The sequence below is a fragment of the Equus caballus genome, chromosome 1 (genome assembly GCF_041296265.1).
Source record: "Equus caballus isolate H_3958 breed thoroughbred chromosome 1, TB-T2T, whole genome shotgun sequence".
NCBI classification, from domain to species: domain Eukaryota; kingdom Metazoa; phylum Chordata; class Mammalia; order Perissodactyla; family Equidae; genus Equus; species Equus caballus.
The window spans coordinates 103,279,933-103,303,177 of NC_091684.1; the positions used below are offsets into that span (position 1 = coordinate 103,279,933).

At 43.4% G+C, this 23,245-nt stretch overlaps 1 protein-coding gene across 1 annotated transcript in view; it reads left to right on the forward strand.

Annotated features, from left to right (window-relative positions):
- The first annotated feature begins 4,851 nt into the window (after positions 1–4,851).
- Positions 4,852–23,245, forward strand: part of HDGFL3 (HDGF like 3) — a 66,995-nt gene continuing 48,601 nt past the window's right edge. The window contains exon 1 of the mRNA XM_023649413.2: positions 4,852–5,128. Coding sequence (XP_023505181.1) covers positions 5,045–5,128 — 84 coding nt within the window. The 5' untranslated portion in view covers positions 4,852–5,044. The remainder of the gene's footprint in view (positions 5,129–23,245) is intronic.

The window sequence follows — 23,245 nt, forward strand, 5'->3', positions numbered from 1 at the left end:
CCTCACCATGCTCCTTGTTCTCCATGGCTCTCAGACCTAAAACAATGACTGGCGCATAGCAGTACTCAACAAATGTTTGTTCAATAAATGAATGAAGGAATGAATGCTGACTGTTGACCCAATGCACCCTTCAATGGCATAAACACTAATCTTGGAACAATACTGGCAAAGATGGCAGACAAATCTGCCAATTCTTGAAGGTTTTTATGTCATCTATATCTTGAAACACCTTCCTACAAATAGCTAGTAACTCATTCAGATTCTCCGCTTTGCTCCTCAGCCCAGGACAGGACAGTGAAGGAGTGAGAATGAGAACAATCTCAATGGAAACAGCCTTTGGACTCAGACTCTCAGGTAGGAGAATTCCCAGGACCTGGAACAATCCTTTTTCCTTCCCAAGTAAGATCCCAAGTGGCTCACGTAGTGTCTTCAGAGACCATTAACATACGTCTGAGGTCATTATTGGGGTGCTCTCTGCTTCTCTACTTGGCGGCCTGAGTACAGCTTCTGCTGTTACCCACCATCACTCTAGCAATGCTGGCTGACTCCAACCTTGATCCCTACCTTGTACCATCATGGCCCACGTTGACTTTATAGTGCCTTTGGGCAACCTAGAACTCCGATGCTCCCATGGAGGTGGGAGTTCTCTATCTCACCACAAGCAGTATCTTACAGTTCTTTTATTTGACTCTCAAGAAGGTGTCAATATCTTATAGCCCTTTCTCTTTCAAAAAATGGGAGACCAGTTCCCCTGGGACTGGGTCAAAGACTTTGAGAGATATCTTTAGGTGCAAAAGTAGTAGAAATGAACTCTGAGGCAAAGCCTAGGGAGCTCCCTTCTGACGTACTGATTGTGTGTGTGTGTGTGTGTGATTAACACCAAGTTTTCCTGACCCCTTTCCACAATTGTTGTCATCACACTATGTTAACAACAACAAAGATAACAATAGCAACTAACATTTAATGAGTGCTTACTATGTGCCAGGCACTGTTCTAAGTGCTTTATATGTATCATCTCATACATAATTTGGGGTGGAGGAATAGATTTTAGGCAAATAGATTTAAGCACCCATCATGGAATGGGTGAATTTGGGGGACAAGATTTGAAGGAACTGTTAAAAGTTTGATTAAGAAGCTGAGTCAAGATATGAAAGGGGAAGGTGAAAGCAGAACAAGGTCAGTAAAACGTGGGGATGTGTGTGAGTGAGAAGAGTGGCAAAAAATAGATCAAAGAGCCACACTCATGGAGAAGTAGGAGCCCATTGGGATTTGAGGATGCTGAAATCAAAAGTGATCAAAGGAAGTTGATATTATCACCATTTGCGAATGGAGTTCTTTCCAAGTTTCAGAAGTAAAATTAATATTCTATTTTGATACAGCAAACAGACCAGCTCTTGGGGCCACATTGACTAAAATGAACTACATCAGACTCTTTTAATGGTCTTAGCGGTATCTCTAAAGGGTTACTAATATCTGTTAAATATTTGAATAGAGCATTGTTCTGGAATAGCCACAGGAATAGTCCTTTGCATAAAAGTGGAGGAACCAGTCTGGAAGCTGGGTCTCCAGTGAAAGCCACAAGGCAATGCTTCATCCCGGGCAAAACTGTGTTGACAACATAGTCTGCATCCAACCTGGCTGCAGAGACAGACGGGCTCTTAGCCAAGCACATTAGGAGATTCCTGACGACCAGTCAGAGGGAGCCTATACGGGGATTCCGTGTGTGTTGTTAAGTCTGACTTGGTGGAGCCTGAGAGGCAGGCAAAGGACATGTGCTGGGCAGTCAGACCAGGCTCAATCGGAAACCCGAAACCCAAGACTACAGTGGGCGAAATCTCCACATTCTCAAAATAACCAAACCCCAACAATTATCCCTTCTTGGGCCTCCGTCTTCAACCACTGGATGGGTCCTTCTCATTACAATCTCAAATTTCCCCAAGCTTTAAAAACCAGCCAAACAATCACAATAGAACAACTCTTCCTTCGTGCTTTCATGCTACTCTTTCTCCGCTGCTGGGAATGGGTTGTCTACACTTCCTGCTTCCACATTTTCACCTCTCACTCACATCTCAAGCCACTGTTCTCTGGTTTCTTCCCACCACCATTTCTGGGGAACAGTTCCCAACAAGGTCCCCAGTGACCTTTCAATCACCAGACTCAATGGCCCCAGCTCCTTCCTCATCTTACTTGACCTCCCTGTGGCATCTATCTGGACACACCCCTCCTTCTGGAAATTCTTTACTTCTTTCGTTTCTATAGCACTACGCTTCTCTTCTTTTCCTGCCTGACCCTTAAATGTTGGTGTCACCTGGCTCCATCCTCGGCCACTCCTTTTCTCATCCAACAGTGTCCTGGGAACCTCCCTCATGGTTTCAGCCACCACTTGTAAATTGACGTCACTCAAATCTCTCTATGTTCAGCTTTAACTATTTCTCTCGGCCATATATCAGCTCTCCACTAAACATCTCTCTCTGGATGCCCCATGGAAGTCTCAACACGCTAAACCACTCATGGTCTCATCCCCAAACTGCCCATTCTTCATGGATTTCCTCACCTCAGTGAGTGTCAGAACTCATCATCCTGATACTTAGGCCAGAAACCAGGGAAGGGTCTTTGACTCCTCCTTCTTCCTACCCCCTTGCCACCCAACGAGTCAAGCCTTGTCTGAGCCCTCGTCTTCTCTCTCCTGGTGAGAGCCCCTCAGCTGAGCTCCTGCCTCTAGACTCACCCTCAAATCCACCCCCACACCGGCCACCAGAGTAACCCATCTAAACCCAAATCATGAGCATGTCTCTCCTCTGCTTAAAGGCCTCCCATTGCTCCCTACTGACAATCCTTCCCCTCTCATTTCTCCCCTCTCTCCTATTTCTCCCCTAGGCCCCACGGGGAGGCCAGACCACAGGGGGCAAGCAGCCAACAGCTAGGACTTTGGCAGCTGGTCAGAGGGATTTGGGTTTGACTTAAGAGGATACAGGAACCATTTGCAGGTTTCACAAGCAGGGCATGATGGCATAAGGACATAATGACAGGTGCTACAAGTGGGAGACACATTAGCAGGCTGAACGTTTGTGTCATCCCAAAATTCATATGTTAAATCCCAGGGCCCAATGTATTAGGAGATGGGGCCTTTGGGAGGTGATAGGTCATGAGGATGGAGCCCTCATGAATGGGATTAGTGCCCTTATACAAGAGACCCCAGAGAGTTCCTTGCCCTCCTCCCTGTCCAACCTCGTGGAAGGACACAGAGAAAAGACTGTCCTCTATGAACCAGGAAGCAGGTCCTCCCCAAACAGCAGAATTGCCCGTGCCTTCTTCTTGGAACTCCCAGCCTCCAGAACCGTGAATAATAAATTCCTGTTGTTTCTAAGTCACTCAGTCGATGGTATTTTGTTATAGAAGCCCAAACGGACTAAGAGACGGCTATTACAACTGAGGCAAAAGGACCTACACTAATCTACAGTGAGAAAAGAGGAAAAGGCGAACCTGGCGGCCTGGTGAGGAAGGATAAACATCTAAGTAGGAAAATCAAGAGATGCAAGGAGTAAGCAAATGCATCAGCAGCGAATGTCAAGCAGTATTAAAAAAGTAAATAGTCCACAGCAAGTCTGGACTTCAAAGCCCCGTTAATGGAAGCCCAGCGCCAAGGAGCAAGGGCAGGGGTACACACACATACACACACACACACACAATTCTACAGGGCAAGTGAGGGCGGCAGATGCTTGAAGAAACCGTAGCTTCTATAAAAGGGGGACAGGCACGAAAGCCGAAAAGAGGGGACAGACCCAAACAAAACCTTTCCTTGTGACAAGATGAAAGCCACAGAAAGTCAGTTACACTCAGGAGCTGCGCCCGCTGACCTCTTCAAGACGGCCTTCAGGGTGATGAAAGAGGCAGCATTCATTCATTCATCCGGCAGAGTCAAAAAAACGTGGTCCAAAACCTTGCCAGGATGGGAAACAAGTGACCTGTTGGAATAAGCCCCTTTCACAGATTTACAGGCCTACAAGACCCACGCATAAAGAAGCATGACCGCTTATAGACTTCGGAGTTGTGCAGATCCAGGTTCGAATCCCAGCTGCGCCGTTAGGCAAACGAGAAAAGCTCCCGCGAAGCCTCTTGCAGAGCCCGCCCTGGTGGATCAGCTGCACCGTCAAGGGCAGGCCCGGGGCGAGGACCCCCCGGGGTCGCCGGCTCCAGAGCGGGGCTCCTCCCAGCAGCCTAGTGTCCCCGCGCAGCCTTGCCGGGGCCTGCAGAGCCTTTGTGCCCCACTCACCCGATTGCGCCCGCAGCAGCGGCCCGCGGGGGGCGGCCGGGCGGGGGGCGCGTCCGCGGGAGGCAGGCGTGGACCCGGGAGGCGGGGGTGCACTCAGGGGAGCCCCCCAGGGTGGCGCGGCCGGGCGGGGAGGGGGCGGCCAGGTGGTGATTGGCTGGGCTGCGGCTCGCCGCTCGGGCCCAGAACAAAAGAGAGAGCGGGGCGGCGGGGCATCCCCCGGAGTCGGCGCGCCCGCCCGCCCGGCGCGGCTTCGGTGCTGGGGGAGGACGCGCCCCCAGCGCGCCCGCCCGCCCGCCGAGCAGCCCGGCCGGCGCGCTCGATTTCTCGGCGAAAGGCGGCCGTGCACCTAGGAATTAACCGACCGGCGCGGGCGGGGAGGGAGCGGGGAGCGGGGCGGGGGGATGCGGCGCGCGCGCGAGAACAATAATAAGATCGTGTTTGCGGTCGCTGCCCGAGGAGGAATTCGGGGGAGGCGCGAGGCCCGGCGCTCGGCGCGCCCGGAGCCCGGGGGGGAGGCCGGCGGCCGCGGCGGCATGAGGCAGGCGGCGCGGCGCCTGTGAGCAGCGCGGCGGCGGCGGCGGCGGCGAGGGCCGAGCGGCCGGGCCGGGATTCGCGGGCCGCGGCGCCCCCCGCCCAGCTCGCGCAGCCGCCTCGCCGCGGCCCCTCGTCGGAGCGGCCGGCCGGCCAGCGCGAGGCCCGGCCCGCGGGGTGGGGGGGCGGCCCCGGCAGCTGCGCGGCGCCCAAGGACGACCGGGAAGGGGAGCGGCCGCGATGGCGCGCCCGCGGCCCCGCGAGTACAAGGCGGGCGACCTGGTCTTCGCCAAGATGAAGGGCTACCCGCACTGGCCGGCCCGGGTGAGTACGCGGCGCCGCCGCCCACCATCTTCCTCGCGGATGGCGCGCCCGGGCGGCGCGGAGGGGACGCGCCCGCGCCCGAGGGCGGCCATCCTGCCGCGACGGCCCGGGGCCCCCGCAGGCCCGCAGCCGCCGTCCTGCAGCCGAGCCGGCGGGGTCGGGCCGTTGGTCACCCGGGTCCCTGCCGGACGTCGGGGCGCGCGGGGCAGATGGCCGTCCGCGGCCCGGCGGGTGTCCTGGCGAGGGCGGCGGCCCCTCGGAGGCCGGCGGCAGCCCTGGGCAGGCGTGCGCCCGGGTGCCGGCGCCTCCTTCGCCCTCCCGACTTGTTGAGCGTCCTCAGCGCGATGGCGGGCGCTCCGCCTGCCCCCGCCGCGTCCCGGGTGCCTGCATCCCTGCCGCCCATCGCTCCTGGAAGCCGACGCCGGATGGCCGGGAGCTGGCCGCCTGGCCCTGGCTGGTGGGACCAATCGGCCCCTCGTGCCTCTTCACCTCCATATTTGTTTTAGGTCGGCTCCCGAACCTCATCCTTGGCCTCCCGCTCCCGTCCACAATAGCTGCCTCCTCCCGGGTAGCAGGGTTGTCGCTGGGCTCTTTTCTCTAGAAAGCATCTGCGTGCAACACATAGCAGGCAGATTTCTCATTAGGCCCTGTGAGTGAGGAAGAGATGCAGCACTAAGCGTGTGTGCTTTGTGTTTCAAAATAAATCCCTTTGACTTTCAATTCTATAATAGTTGGTAGTTAATTGCTTAAATAACAAGGATCGTGGAAAAGGAGGGTCAGGACGTCTTGGAGACGACGTTGGTATCCTCGAGGAATAGAAATAGGCTTGGGAAATAATTGGCATAAATAGGAATGTGAGCTCTAAAATGTATCACAGTCAAGTGAAGATAGCAAGACTGAAAAAAAAATACAACCATTCACAAAAGGAAGTGACATCATGGGTGGCCAGACTGAAATTTAGTGAAGTTGAAGTAATGGATGGGCATTATCACTTTTTTTGCAAAATGGAAAGGACACTGGGCCAGGAATTGGGGGACCTGGTTATCTGGTCCGGGCTCATCATTTCAACTGTCTGAATATCCATTTCTGCAACTATAAAATGATCATGGTTAGGGTTCCCTCCAACACTAACAACCTCAGATTTCAAGTGGAAAAAACAGTTATTCAGGTTCCATTAGGCTGTGCAAATAACTTTCCTCCACATCTGAACTATAGGTTGTCCTCAAATAAGGCAAAGTTTTGATGGTAGCATAGCTGGTTATTTTTATACGATAGTGCCATATTGCTTAAAGGGGCAAGATTTGTGACTTTAGGGGTCCTTTATGGAATCCTTGAGTATATTTGTCAAGTGAGAAACAGCTATAAGGCGCTTATGTTTATAGATAGTCAAAAGTGATTTAAGGGTTATCATTACCAGTTGGTCATTTCCTTGTGACACAGTGCCATTGTTTAATCTTACCTTTGAAAAATGTCTTCCTAGAGTCAAAAAGAAAATAGACTTAAAAATTTCAGGAACATGTTGTTTGCATAGTTTGGCCACCTGTACTAATTTTGGAACAAAAAAGTGCGGCAAAAGTGGTCCTAGTTGTATGTCTAATTGTACATAAAATTTCTAGAAGTTATAATTCCAAACCAAAGCAAAATGGAAAATAAAATGAGCAGATGAAGTCAATTAGATTGTTAGATAAGATAGAATAAATACAAGAAAGAAAAATCTCTGTCTGTTTACATTTAACTTGACCTCCTCAAGGAAAGGACCTGTCTCTTTAAAAAAAAAAAGGGGGGGGTTATTTTATAGTGAGTGGCATGTTGCAATTTCCAAGGAAAGGTAAATGTTGGAAAAAGAAGAAAAAGATATTTGAGTCCTTCCTCTTTGTTAGTTACAGTACTGTATGCTTCATATATATTCTCATTTTCATCCCAATTCTGTGAGACATTATCCCCATTTTACACCTAGCTGTGGCTTTGTAGATGATAATCTTATAAAATACTCAGAAAAAAGTCTTACATAGTCAAATTTCAAATATTGTCACTTGATAACAAGGCCAGTCATGTAGGGGTTCTGTATGGCCCCAAGGAATACAACCCAGGAGGAAAAGCCTGGGGAGACATGTCAGTTCAGGCTGTGGGGAGGAGCTTTCTCACAGTCAGAGCCGGTCCATGCTGGTCCATGCTGGAATAAAGAAACAACTTCCTGCCCTGGGGAAGAGGTTTAGTCCTAGGCAGCCCCTTGGGGGGAATGTGGGCCGAGAGGATTCAGACCTCTAGTAAGTTCTGTCAGGTTGGATTCAGCTTTTGGCTGTCACGGCGGGCATGCTCTGAAGTCCTTCTAAGTTTCAGTTTACTAGTCTATAAAATAGGGGTAATTCCCGCCTCACAGATCAGTGTGTGTAAAAGCACCAAGCAGTGATACTTGCATGTTCCTACCTTTTTTCCTTTCTAAATTTCTCACTTTTCCCCTGGATCGCTACACTATTTTAAATTTTCAACTCTTGAGTAGATTTATTTTTTCCAACATTTTATCATGAAAAGTTTCAAACGTATAGAAAAGTTGAAAGAACTGTACAGCGGTCACCCATGTATCTACCACGTAGATTCTACAATTAACATCTTACTGTACTTGCTCCATCACGCGTTTGTTCCTATATCCATCCCTCTGTCCATACAGCAGTCTGTCTTATTTTAATGCGTTTCAAGTGAGTTGCAGACATGACTCTAATTTACTCCTAGACACTTGACTTCAGCATGCATATCATTAACTAGAGGTCAATATTTTTTATAGATCTTTTTTTTTCCTTTTGAGGTAAAATATACATAGACTGAAACACATTTACGTTAAATGTACCATTCAATGAGTTGGACAGATGTAGACACTGGTATAGTAACAAACCCCTACTGAGACATAGGATGGACCAGGACCTGCGAACACCTCCGCCTGCTGCTTCCCAGCTTATCCTGTCCTCCTCCCTGTTCACATGCGTTATTTTAACACTAAATAGCAGCTATTTCTAGTGGAGTATACTTTATTATATATAACTTTAAAAATTAGACGTTCATCTATGCCTCAGGATTACCCAGCTTAATACTCAAAAATACTTATATTAAAACAAGAGGCTCTGAGCCCTGTTGGTAAAAAAAAAAAAAATGTGAGCATGTATCCCACATATGTGTAAATTTACTTTAAAATTATATATATATGTGCTTTGTACTGTTACATACATTATAAAATAAATACAAAAAGGAACTAAAAGGGATGACATGATATAAACTTTTATGTTTTAAAGTTCTTATTGGCAAAATATCATTAATAGTAATAGGTTAAGTCCATATTTTTAAAAGTATTAATTTGGGGGCTATTTTCTGCCTGCTTCTTGTGTGATCTGACTAGATGGTTTCTATCTTTCCTCATGTGCTTGTGCTTATATTATTAGTATTATCTTTGTAGGACTCCTTTTAGCCACTTGTTCATTTGGCAAGAATTCACTTAGCAGTGGATGTTCCATAATTCTGCTCACGGGCACACAAATGGCAGTAAATCACAGCTTGCCCAATGTGAATGAATATAACCGTCTGAATAAGGACACTAGTGTCAATTTATGTATTAAATATTAATGAAATTTACTTTTTAGGTAAAAGAATAAGGAGCTATTTCTTCCCACACTCACCGCCCCCTCAGTCATTTTGTGTGTCCTCTGAGGTGGGAGCACTCTGCCTTTGTTAGCCTGCTCTAAAAGATGGAAAACAAAAAGTGATGCAGAAAACCCAAAAGTCTCAGAACTCTTGTGTTTCAATGGAACTTGTTTTTGTTGTTTTTTTTTGTTTTTTGAGGGAGATTAGCCCTGAGCTAACATCTGCTGCCAATCCTCCTCTTTTTGCTGAGGAAGACTGGCCCTGAGCTAACATCCATGCCCATCTTCCTCTACTTTCTATGTGGGACGCCTGCCACAGCATGGCTTAGCCAAGCAGCGCCCTGTCCGCACCCGTGATCTGAACCAGTGAACCCCGGGCCACCGAGAAGGGGAACGCGTGCACTTAACCACTGCACTACCGGGCCGGCCCTGGAAGAGCTTTTTTAAATTTAAAAACTTTATATGAGAACGCTCAACGTTGCTAGTAGGAGACTAAATTGATAGACTCACTTTGGAATACTAGGCTGATCTACTGTAGTTAGACACGCCTACCTCATGGCTTAGCAGTCTGTTCTAGGCATATACCCAAGAGAAATGAGTGTTTTTGTCCACCAGAAGCCTTGTACAAGAATTCTCGTACATAGCAGCTTTATCCATGATAGCGGAAGACTGAAAACAACCCAGATGTCCATCAACAGGAGAATGGATAAACAAATTTGTAGTATATTCATGCAGTGGAGTACTACTCAGCAATAAAAAGGAACAGACTACTGATGTCCACAAAAATATGGATGAATCTCAAAAATAGAAGGTTGAATGAAAAAAGCCAAACACAAGAGAGTACATTCTGTGTGATTCCATGACAGTCAAAAACAGGCAATACTAACCCGTGGTGATCAGTTTGTGGGTGTGGAGGTGGCGGGGTGGGGGGCCCCTGACTGGGAGGAGGCACTGGAAATGTCCTGTACTTGAGCTGGGTGGAGGTTACGTGGGGTGTCCACATGTAAAAATCTGTCAAGCTGCACATTTAAGATCTCCCCTCTACTGTATGTGAGTTATACCTTGATTTAGAAAACACACGCTTTGTATGAGATGGGGACGAAGAAGCAGCTAGGACTCCAAGCTGCTTCATGGGTTGAATTTCACCATTCTTAGCTTTCAGTGAGAAATATTTTTCCTCTAAGCCTTCAGTCTTACCAAGCTGCATCTTCCTGTTCCGTTTCGACTATTTTAGAGGCTTCATTTACGACTTTAGAGCTTTCTCGTTAGGCTTCTTTTTAGCTCTGGTCTCTGTCTGTCTTGCTTACTGCCTTAGTCTTCTATTCCTTTCATACCAAATCAGTGCTCAGCATATTTTTGATCTATCTTCAACCTTTCACTTGATGAAACAAGAATAAAGCATTTGACTTACCATTCTATGACAGCTGGAAGAGCTGGACTCTTCTTGAGCTTTTATTGAGCACCTGCTGTATGTAAGGCACTGTGCGAGGTGTAGTTCTCACTTTTCTACCAACAGATTAAATTTGCAGCAACTTAAAAATATGATTATAATTAAATAATTAAAGTGTTTATGTTAAATTAATGTAAATTCTGGTTGGGAATCCTTGGTTTCTGATCCATAGCGCTTTCAATTTTTCTTGCCTTTGACAGTAAACTACTAAACTATGAGGCTTTATTTCTCAAGACCAAACTATATATTTTCAGGGAATCACTTGGGACTGAAATTCTTTTTCATCTCAAAGTAAGATGTTTATAATCTTTGTTACCTTGGCCTGAATCCGAAGCAGTCCATCATTTGTTCACTCCTCAAGTAGGTGGCACAGCTCACGTGGACTTTTCCCCAGGGACTATATTCTTGTTGTCACAGAACTAGCACATCGTCTCGTTTTCTTCCCTTTAACCCTGGGAGCAAATACTTAAGCTATCTGCTTAAAACTTCAACTCTCAATTCCAAAATGTACGTTTACCATTGCTCCCATTTCAACAAGATGGATCTGTATTTCTGGCATATCCCCTTTGGAATGCCCTAATGACTACTATTTCCCCATGATTTGGAAAATATTGTTAATTCTCTGAAGTCAGGTTTCCTGATATGATTGTTTGATTCTTTTGGAAAATGACTGATGGCTTAAAATTATATGTGACTTTATTGAAAATATCGTTAGCATTAGAAAAACATTATAGACTAGTAAGTACAGTAAGCACAATAGAGGAAGAGCCCTGTTTAGTGGAGAAAGTGATCATCTATCGTGGAAGAATCTCCAGATGTTAGAGTGGAATCTAGCCCACTTGATACGGTTATCAGCTCGCTGCACAAAGGCTTCCTAACCATTTTGAGCAGAGCTCCTGAAGACATGGTCTGTGACTGTTACCTGTCAGTAACAAGATAGGTACAGAAATTGAGAGTAAGAGTTTAGAAATTTTTTTTAGCAGTTTGATAGAGTAACTTCAGGTCTTGGAATCTAATCATTAAAAAAATGAGGCTTGTATTTGATATGTCTTATTTTTCCAATAATTCATCTTTAATGTATTTTATAAAAATGTCAGTCTGCAACAAATTAGAAAATAAAACTCGTCCTTGAGCACAGATAGAGTCGCAGTGCTGACTGTGGAGGACTTGAAGGTCAGCAGTGGTCCTTGCACCTCAAATGGTTTGCTCATGCCGTAAACTACTTCAGCTGTCGTTGACTATTTAAAAGGGAGGATGGATTGACATTCATGCTATAAATATTAATTTCACCTGTGTAAAAAATGTGTTACACAAGTAATGTTCATTGTAGAAAGGTTACTATCCCCGTAGTACCTAGTTAGAAACATCATGAATACGCACCTATATTTGTAGGTATGCAAGTCTTGTAATATATACAGTTTTGCATTCTTTTTTCCCCACTTAAACACTATGTCATGACTTTCAGTAGTGATGAATACATTTCTATATTATTTGTAACAGCCATCTGGTAATTTATGGTATGGACCTATTTATTATAAACAGTATCCACTTCCTATTGGAGAACATTTAGATTATTTCCAGTTTTTTACTGTAAAATAATACTCTGAGAAACGTTCTTTTAGCTAAATCATTAGTTATTTCCTTAAGACAAATCTCTGGAAATTATATTTCTGAGTTAGGGGGCATGTGCATGTTTTAAAACTTTGGATTTATATTGTTACATTGCCCTCCAGAAAAGTTTGACTCTCTTACCCAGTAGCAGAATAAGAGAATATCTGTTTTCTCCCATAGTCATTAAAAGTAGATGATTCAAATTTTAAAGAATCTTTGTCATTTTAGTAAACACAAATATTAATTGAATTAATTTCTTTGGTTACAAGTTAGGCTGAATATATCATGTGTGATATATATGAAATCGTATATACGTGTCTTGATTACAAATTAGGATGAAGATATATGATAAAACTACTAAGAGATATATATCCCTGTAAGAGAACCAAGATTTAGCTTAAAAAATTCACCTAAGGTCACACACTTAATAAGTGTCTAATCTCAGACTATTAAGAATGCCACAAGAATGTAAGAAATGTGACATCAGATTAGGTGAAAGGACTGAAGAAGCATTTGGCAGTTATGTAAGAAGAGCATGCATATATATATATATATATATATATATATATATGGGGTAAAAGTTGCTGTAAAGCTGGCAATCCTAAGTCAGAGAATGTAATTTTTATTATGTAACATTTATTATATTATCTTTCTTTAGTCTATATCTCTTTGAAAGCCATTTGACACAAGGCAGTATAAAAAGAAATAAGACAGTTATGCAAATGGAGAAAGCAGAGACCCATTGAAGTTGGTCTGAGTGAAGAGCGTGGTGTTGACTTAGACAGAGGTTCCAGATCATTACGTGTGAGAGAGCGCAGCACCTCGACCCTCAGGGAGGGGAGTCCTGAGAGTCGCTGGTTCAGTGGGGCCTGGAAGCTCCGTCAGAACCCCCCCTCTCCCCTGTAGCTTTCCCGTCTGCTGCATTCTCAGTCCTCATAACAGCATTCTCCTATGTTCTTTCACAGCCATTCATGTATTTAATCTCCTTTCGGCTGGTTAAAATAGAGGTAGTAATTGAATTTTTCTATTATATCTTCTTACCTAAACAAGAATTTGCTGCAGCTAGGTAAATAACCATGTGTGGTCACAGAGAGCCACATGGAGGTAAAGAGAATGAATAGTAATGATTGGTAAGCACAGGCCTTTAGAGTGACCCCCTCCAGATTTCCAGGCAAGATTCCCGAGATGTTGGAAAGACAACTAGACCAGGAGTTGGAAGACAAGCACCTCATTCCACCACTGCTTGGTTTGTTTGGTTTGGGCATCTTTTTTATTGCAATGTCTTTGTAAAATAGGAAGGATGGTAATTCTTACTCTTTTCCTTCTTTTTTCCTAGAGATCAAATGCTAAAATGTACATGAAAGAACTGTTTGCTAATTAAGTCCCTAATAATTACCTCCCAGCAACACCAGACTCTGTCTTATAGAATGCTCAGAATCTAGTCAAGTCGCAATATAGTCAGCCCTCGGTATCTGCAGATTCGACCCTTGGCGGGTCATGGACATGGTACACGATCCGCAGTTGCTTGAATCTGCGGATACAGGCCAACTAAGGGACTTGAGCAACCACAGATTTTGGTATCTTCAAATTTTCGTGTCCACGGGTGGTCCTGGAACTAATGCCCCTTGGAGAGCCAGGGACAACTGTAAATGCTTTAATGGTTTGGCGGGGTCTTTCAGCAGTTTCCTTGTGGCTTCATAATAGTGAATTGGCTCTAGGCTCTGGGAGTTATGGGGATTTCCCATTGTGCCCCTCCTTCAGACTCCTGAGTGTGGTGGGCCATTTCTAGAGGTTCCACACATCTTCGAGATTTGGGGCCAGGCTAACCTGGACTGTGTTGGCATACGAAGGGGGTCCGTGAATAAACTACTCTTCCCACTTGATCACTGAGACTCGAGCTCTGATTGGATGCTCTCTGATTGTAGTCTCCAAGGCCACCCAGACGTGGAGGTCCCAGTTTTCCGAAGCATAGGGGAGTCAATAGTAGCAACACTGCCTCCATGGGGACTGGACAAGTCTTGATAACGTAGCAGTAACTTCTCAGTTTCTACTGCAGAATGTGTTTAAGATGAGAGTTGTAGAAGTGATAGGTTCAGTCAGATTCAGGAGTGGTTAGCAAATATAAAAATGAGTTTCACAGAGGACTCAAAAATTTTTACGTAGAGAGGAGCGTCAAAAAGTAAACTCATGGCTTTGGATTTCTTTTTCCTTTTTCTTTGTCACCAAAGTAGAACTTTTGTCCTAATAGCATCTTTAGTTTTGGAGGAAATGCATATTCAGAGCGATATTACAAGTTCTCAGTTCATTTTTTCAGAATGAGCATTTGTGGAATGGATTGAAAATTAATTCCCTCTAAAACTCTGCTTGACTTTTAAAATGAGACCAACTATTTTCAAACAAGGCATAACTGTTCTTCTCTCCTTCACTGGACCGCTCCGTGAGGGTTAGGTCAGTAATTTTGAAAAAGGCTTTAGACCTTGGAAATGAGACGCTATTGCTGATTCTGATGCAGACTAGTCTAGTGGCTTTCAGACTCTTTTGACTGTAACTCAGTAAGAAATGAATATTAATTTCATACACACACACTAGAAAAATGTTTTCACCAAACCGTACTCTATGCAGTGCATTCTATTTTTATATTTCATTTCATATAAAATCAGGTTGCAACTATCTAAATCAGTTTCACTACCTACAGTATGAAAAGCACTGGTTTGGTCTCTTAGGCCAAAGGGTTAATCTCTATGAGTTGTATGTGTTTATATAGAACAGTAGTTGCATTTTTGAGATGAGTTAACAGTCTTGAGCTTTTTATTCTGCTGTAGCCACAGTCTTACTTGAAGGTCACATGGACATAAAAAATGAAAACTAGATTATGTTAGGTCATTTAACCATCCAGGCCAGTATTTCCCTTGATCTCAAAAGGCTGGGTATATAGATCAAATATTTCTACTCTCATCTTTCTTCTTATCTTTGAACTGCAAATGTATGTACAAGTTTCTTGAAACTAATTATAGTTTCATATATATGCCTTCTTGAGGCTAATAAGCTCCGTACGTTTGCTGACTACCCAGCTGTGCACGCTGACTCCGTGGTACTCCCTGGCTGAGGATGCTGAGGCTCAGGGTTCTTGGGTCTGTGAGACTGGACTGTGGAGGTCTCAGGATTGAGGGTGAGGGGCTTCTGTGAAGTCCAGAAGACTTCTAAGTGGGGCGGGTTTGTGGTACCCTCTGAGGCAGATGTAAAGTCATAAGCCTAACACATTTCTAATGGTTCTTCATTTCCTTTTTAATCGCTTTTTGTCCGACGAAGAGAGATTTCTCTGCTCTTATCAGATACTGCGGTTTCAGTAGAGAGAACCTAGTATTGATGATAGTCAGGCTTTCTTCAATTTCTGAAAAAGATACATTTCTGAAAAGTTATCGTAAGCACAGTTTTATATCTCACATCTGACTGATTGACTCACACAAAATAAGTATACTTCTATTAGAAAATAACCCCATTATACGAAGTGAAAATATCTGGGAACAAGAGGAATAATATTAGATTAATCTTTGTGTGATGCCAGGTGTCCAGGAATCGGGTGGTTGTCCAGCCCAGCCTTTGGTCGCTGCTCTTGCTCCCTGGCCCTGTCTGTGTTGTGTGGGGTGGCAGGGGGAGCACAGAGCCTTTGATAGAGTCATGAAACATGGTGGTCTCCACTCTTCATTTTTAATAAGCTCCTTGTCTGGGGCAGAGATGTCTTTAACTACAAGGGATCAGGTGACCCAGAACAAATGTGTCCCTTGTTTTTATATTGTCATAAAAGCAAATTGCAGAAGTAGAACAGGTCCACAAGAGGGGCAGGTGGAGAAGTCGGTTGAAGTGAAGTGGAGATGGCAGTGGTTGGAGACTCCTGTGCGCCACCATGACTGCTTCTCATTCAGTATTGCGGTCAACTCTGAGTGAGCGCAGGACTTCTCCACTTTCTCTTGGTGTGCCGCCACCTCCTGGCTTGCCCCCTTCCTTATTAGCCAAAGTCGACTCACGTGATCACTTGAACGCTTCTCCTCCAGTCTCCTCGTTACTTTGATGCGTTCACCCTACAGACGCCTCCTGGGTCATTCTTACAGTCTGTCTTCTCTGCTCGAGCACATCGTCCACGGGGACCAGCTGGCCACAGTCACAAAGCCGCGCGGACTGGGGCTGCTCCAGGATTATTTCACCCAGGTCCTCAACGCTGCTCGGCAGTCCTTGTCCTTGCCCTGGGTCAGCTCCTTGTCCATTCTCCTCCCGTGTCAGTACATAGTTTTACTACTCTCTTCCAACTCAGCTTCCTGCCCCTCATTTTCAGTGGATTACTTGACCTTCATATTTTATATGTTCATCTTCCAGATGCAGTGGAAGAGCAAGAGCTTTGTGGCAGATGAAGCCATGCCTGCATATTGCCGGGAGCCTCAGCAGATGAATGACCTTAGTTAGATTGCCTAATCTCTTAGCCTCACGGACTCATCTGTGAAATGGAGACAATAACGCCTTCTTTTCAGGGTCATCTCAAGGATTTTGAGCCTGGAGTTTAACAGAAGATCAAAAAATGTTCATTTCCCTCTCCTTCACCTCTTCCCCATAGTCCTTACTAAGACCCTCCTCCTCTTGCTTGACCCCTCTCTTTTCCTTCTTCCCTTCAACAGTCAGTAAATGCTTTTTGGATGTTTGCTATGTCCCAGGTACTTGACTGGGTGCTGGGGTAAAGAAGTGGCCTAAACAAAATCCTTGTTTTCAGATACTTTAAGTAAGTCACCAGCCTCTTCCCCTCTGCGGCTCTCTCTCTTCAGACTGGAAATAATCCTCTCTCCCATCTTTCAGGCACGGCTCTCTCTGCTTTCCTTGGTAGCCAAGCTTCTTAAATAACTGACCTTACTGTCTCTTTCTTGCCCCTCTCCCAGAGGTCAGCGTGACCTGCCAATCCAAAGAACACATTTCAGTCCTTATTTTGCCTCTGTGTAATTTAATACTGCCTTTTCAAAATTCTCTTCCCTTGGCTTCCCTCATGTTTCTTTTCTTTCTTTTCTTTTTTTTTTTTTTTGAGGAAGATTGGCCCTGAGCTAACATGTGTTGCCAATCTTCCTCTTTTTTTTTTTTCTCTCCAAAGCCCCAGTACATAGTTGTATATTCTAGTTGTAGATCATTCTAGTTCTTCTATGTGGGATGCCTCCACAGCATGGCTTGATGAGCAGTGTGTAGGTCCATGCCCAGGATCTGAGCCAGTGAACCCTGGGCTGCTGAAGCAGAGCACACACTTAACCACTCGGCCGTGGGGCCAGCCCCCCATGTTTCTTGTCTTGAAAAGTTCTTCCTTCTTCCATTTCTCTGACTGTGCCTTTGCAGGTTCTTGTCTGACTTCAAGTTACCATTCTTCAGAGTAATATCTTTCAAACCTGGTTCAGGCCCAGAGTCACCATTGTGAGCTTCAGATCCATCCGTCCATTTACCTGCTAGACAGCTCCATCTAGCTGTCCGTTGGGTACCACAAATTCATTGTCATAACTAATCTAGCCGCCACTCCCCACTCAAGTATTCCTGTTTTAGTGAAAGATTACTGTCTAGTCCGTCACCCCCCAAAATAAAGACCTCAGATTATCCTAGATGCTGCTTTTTCTTTGCCTCCTACATCTTACTGATCACCTAATGATGCCAAGATGGGCTGTGCAAATGGAGGCTGGTGGTAGTTCTGCTAGAGAAAAGTGGTGTGAAATTTGATTTGTCACACGGCCCAGGGCAATGTAAGGATGCTAAATGCAGAAGCACCTGAGGCATATTCATGTTGTAAACAAGATATAATTTCAGCAAAACCCTATGACATTAAATTAATATTATTAATTGGGGTTTTATTGGTGTCATCGTTTTACTTCTACTTAGTATATAAATTTGCCTTGGTTTTACATGTGATTATAATAGCACTATTGTTATATTTGTGTGCATTTCAGAACATGATAAAATTTTATAACAGCAGGGGGTCTGCAAGATTTTAGTCCCTTTAAAAATGATTACTTTAAGATGCCACAGTTTGAGACCTCAACGAACTAGAATGAGTTCTCGACAGTGAGGGATCTAGAAACAAAGACATAGAAGGAGATACTTAGAGGTTTGAATGTCTCGTCAAAGAAGCAAAGATGAAAGAGCTGTGACATTGGTCTTCAAGTATGTACAAGGCTCTCGTATGAGAAGAACCAGGAAGCATGGGGAGCAGGAAGAGTGTGTGCTTTGCAGCCAAGGAGGTGTGGTTAAGCCCCACCACTTCCTGACTATGCCATCTTGGGCAAGTCACCTCCCCTCCCTTAGCCTCTGCAGCCTCTTGTCTGAAATGGAGGCGGCCTTACCCACCCACAAGGCTGTTGAGAGAACTTAGTCAAACCAAAAAGAGAACTTAGTTAAAAGTACCTAGCACATGGTTGAAACTAAACAAATACTACTTCCTTTCTTTCTTTGACGGTTTTTAAAAGGGTAGAACTAGAATTAGAGGATAGAAATTTTGAGGGAACTGATTTAAGTAAGTTTATTTTAAGGAAGAACAGTTAAGAAGGAGAAAGTCTTAGATTTAATTTTTCGGAGCTTATGTGCCATTAATTCATTTAATCATCACTGTAACCCTACGCTATAGGTATTTAACTCCCCTTTTACAGATGAAAACACCTGAAGTGTAGAGAGGTTTTAAGTATCTTCCCTAAAATTGCCCAGTTTCAGTAAATGATAAACCAGGGGCCTGACTCCTGAGCCCATACTCTGAACCAGTGCCTATATCATGGGCTTTATCTCTGGTAATGCACGTTTATTTATCCCTTCCGTCCACAGCCACTTACTGAATGGCTGCTCCCCTCCAGGCACTGCCCAGTCTGGAAGCAGAGTGCAGAGCCTGACAAAGAACCTACCTGCGAGTGGTCTTTCTCTAAGCAGGAAGATGAGTGGTTGAGTGGTAGGGAGTGCTGGCGGGTAGAGCATGTAGAGAGGGTCTCGCTGAGTTTTGTGTAGACTGTTCCGGAAAGCCTCTCTGATAAGACGGCACTGGGACAGAGACCCGAAGGAAGTGAGGGAGAGCGCCACGTGCACGTAGGCAGAGGGAAAACAAGCTTCTCGTAATTAATCTTCTTGTTAGAATAACTTTTCTTACCTGTCTTCACTTACTTCTTTTTCTAGGTTGACTTCAGTAGCTCCTTGAGTTTCAAGACAAATCTCAATGGGACTTTAGTTTGCAGTGATTAAATTATAAATTAATATGAGGAGAAATGACACTTTTTCCAATATTGAGGCATTCCAGCCAGAAAGATGCAATGTTCTCTTTTGTTCTATCTCAGTAAAATTTTACAGTTTTCTTCATAAAGGATCCACACTTTGTTTTTTTAACTACTAAGTGTTTGCTAGTGTTGCTGCTTTTATACATTGAATTTTGGTTGGCATCATCCTTGACTTGGTGGTTTTTCTTACTCTCCAAATCTTGGTGTCCTCTCTGACTTCATAGTTTTTCTTAATCCCCAAATCTAGTCTGTTGGCAAATCCTGTCAATTCTGACTTCGAAGTTTACGCAGAATCTAACCACTTCCACTGCCACCATCCTCATCTAAACCACCGTTATCTCTGAACTGGGTTATTTTAGTAGATTTCTCACTGATCTCCCCATTTCCATTTTTGCCTTCTAAAAGTCTCTTCTCCACAGAGCAGGCATGGTGATGCTGTTAAAGAGGAGTATAGATCCAGCTTCCTCTCCTCCTTGCTCTGCTCCGACCATCGTGGCCTGCTTGCTGTTCCTCGAACATGCCAGTCATACTGCCGCCTCAGGGCCCTTGCTCAAGCTCTTCCCCAGATATCTCCCAGCCCTTTCCCACATCTTTATTCAAATGTCTCTTTCACAGTGAGAAATTTTAAACCATCCTGTTTAAAATTACAACCCTGTCTTCATCCTTGACTCTGTTTTATAGCTCTTTTTACATTCTCACATACTAAGTAATTTGCTTGCTTATTATAGTTATTTACTGTTTGATTTGCCCCCTGGAGGGCAGGGGTTTTTGTCCCTTGTTCATTGGTGTATCTTTAGCACCTATAACAGTGCCTGGCACACAGAAAATATTCAGGAAATATTTGTTGAATGACTGAATTCTATCTTTTTCTTTTATATTTTCAATCTAGTCTTTGGTGATCCATGCCAGAGCTTTTTGCTTTTACTTATTTAGTCATCCTGCTGTACTTTCATTCTGTTTTTCTAATAATTTACTTTTTTTTAATCGTATGCAAATAATGATTCTTTTGTTTTCTCTGTTTCAATATTTATGTTTGTTGGGAACTGGAGTAGGAATTCTCTTAATACATTAACTAGAACTTTCAGAAGACTAAGGTTAAGCATTGGAGATAGCTGACAACCTTGTCTTGTTCTTGCTTTTTAAGAATACATCTCATTTTGTTACTATATATGATTTTGGCTGATTTCAGATAGTCATTGTCATGTTGAAGTATTCTTTTATTCTTGTCTTTCTAAGAATTCTTATCAGAAATGGAAGCTAAATTTTGTCAAATGCCTTTTTTACCATCCATTGTAATAATCATGTAAGTTTTCCTGTTCGGCTTTTGTATTAATTATATAAATAGATTTTATAATTATAAATATAAAATTATAATTATAAATATAAAATTATAAATAAAAAATATAAATTATATAATAGATTAAATAGTGCTCACATACCTGCAACACAGCTTACTTTGTCTCAGTCTGTGTGTCTGTGTGCACACATGTGCCTATACATAACACATTTCTCTTTTTGTTGAGATATAATTCAGATAACATAAAATTCACCCTTTTAAATTGTACAATTCAGTTTTTTTATTATATTCACAAGGTTGTGCAACCATTACCAATATCTAAATCTAAATCGTTTTTATCACCCCAAGAGGAAGCGCCGTATCCGTGAAGCAGTCACTCCCCATCCACCTCTACCCCGACCCATGGCAGCTGCCCATCTACTTTGTCTCTGTGAATTTGCTTATTCTGGCTATTTCATTTAAATGGAAGCATAGAACACGTGGCCTTTTATGTCTGGCTTCTTTAATTTAGCATAGCATTTTCAGAGTTCATTCGTGTCGTAGCATGTGTTAGTACTTCATTTCTTTTTTGGCTGAATAACATTCCGTTGTATAGGCATTCCACATTTCTTTGTCCATTCATCGGTTGATGGGTATTTGGGTTGTTTCCACTCTGGGCTGTTATGAATAATGCTGCAGTGAACATTCGTGTACAATTTTTATGTGGACTTAGTGTTTTCAAACTCTTGGGTATTTACCCAGGGATGGAATTGCTGGGTCATATGGTAACACTTTGTTTAACCCTTTGAGAAATTGCCGTGCTCTCCTCCGAGGCCGCTGCACCATTTTACGTTCCTAACAGCCTAACTGTCCTGGCTACAGCCTTCAGTCACTGTTGAATAGAGGTGGTCAGAATGAACATCCATATCTTGTTCCTGATCTTATGGGAGAAACTTTGTCTTTCACCATTAAGTGTGATGTTGGCTGTGGGTTTTTCATAGATGCCCTTTATCAGGTTGAGGGCGTTTCCTTCTAGTCCTAGTTTGTTGAAGGTTTTTATCATGGAAAGATGTTGGATTCTGTCGAATGCTTTTCCTGCACCTGTTGAGATTATCATGTGGTTTTTGTCTTTTGTCCTATTAATATGGTATATTATATTGATTGATTTTCATACATTAAACCAACTTTGCATTCCCAGGATAAAGCCTCATAGTCATGGTGCATAATTCTTTTTATATGTTGCTGGATTCTGTGCTAGTATTTTGTTGAAGATTTTTGCCTCTCGTCATAAATGATGTCAGTCTGTAATTTCATTTTCTTGTGGCGTCTGTATCTGGTTTTGGTATCAGTAATACTGGCCTCAAAAAATGAATTGAGGAGTGTTCCTACCTCTTCTATTTTTTGAAAAACTTGTGAAGGATTGGTATCAATTCTTTAAATGTTGGGTAGGATTCACCAATGAAGCCATCTGGCCCCAAGTTTGTTTTATGGCTAGTTTTGGGTTTTTTTTCCCAGCTTTATTGAGATATAACTGACATAAAAGGTTGTGTAAATTTAAGGTGTACAATGTGAAGATTTGATACACTTATATATTCTGAAATGATTACCACAGCAGGGTTAGTTAATGCCTCCATCACATCACTTAATTACCATTCCTTTTTTGTGGTAAGAACATTTAAGATTTGCTCTCTTAGCAAGTTTCAAGTATGTAATACAGTATTGTTAACTGTAGTCACCACACTGTGCATTAGATCCCCAGAACTCATTCATCTTATAGCTGGAAGTTTGTATCCTTTGACCAGCATCTCCCCATTTCCCCCACCCTCCAGCCCCTGGCAACCACCTTTCTGCTTTTTGTTTCCATGAGTTTAATTTTTTTAGATTCTTTGTGGGTAGTTTTTGGATTACTTGTAGTAATTTTTTGATTACTAATTCAATCTCTTTACTTGTTACAGGTCTACTCAGATTTTCTGTTTCTTCTTCAGTTGGTTTCAGTAGTTTGTACATTTCTAGGAATTTGTTCATTTCATCTAGGTTATCTAATTTTTTGGCATATAGTTGTTCATACTATTCCCTGATAGTCTATTTTTATCCGTACGGTCAGTAGTGATGCTCCTCTCTTTCCTTCTTGATTTTAGTAATTTGAATCTTCTCTCTTTTTTTTCTTGGTCAGTCTAGCTCAAGATTTGTCAATTTGTTGATCTTTTCAAAGAGCTAATTTTTTGGTTTCATTGATTTCCTGTATTTTTCTATTTTATTTATTTCTATTCTAATCTTTATTTTTTTCTTCCTTCTCATTGCTTTGAGTTAGTTTGCTATTCTTTTTCTAGTTTCTTAAGGTAGAAGTGTGATCCTTTGTAATACAGGTGGGTGTACACAGCTGTAAATTTCTCCCTAAGCACTGCCTTCACTGCATCCCATAAGTTTTGGTTTGTTATGTTTTCGTTTTCATTCGTTTACAAGTGTTTTCTAATTTCTCTTGTGATTTCTTTGCCAATTGGTTATTTAGGAGCATGCTGTTTAATTTCTACGTATTTGTGAATTTTCCAAATTTCCTTCTATTATTTATTTCTAATTTCATTCCATTGTGATCGGAGAACATGCTTTGCATGACTTCACTCCTTCTCAGTTTGTTGACACGTGTGGTCTGTCCTGAGCATGTCCCCTGTTTACTTGAGGAGAATGTGCTGTTGGAGGAGGTGCTTTGGAGATGCCCACTGGGTGTAGTTGGTCATGGTGTTGTCCAGGGCTTCTCTTTCCTTTTGGTCTTCTGTCTAGTTGTTTGATCCATTATTTCAAGTGAAGTATTGAAGTCTCCGTCTATTATTGTTAAATTGTCCATTCTCCTTTCAGTTCTGTCAGTTACAGTAAGTCTGTGGTCTG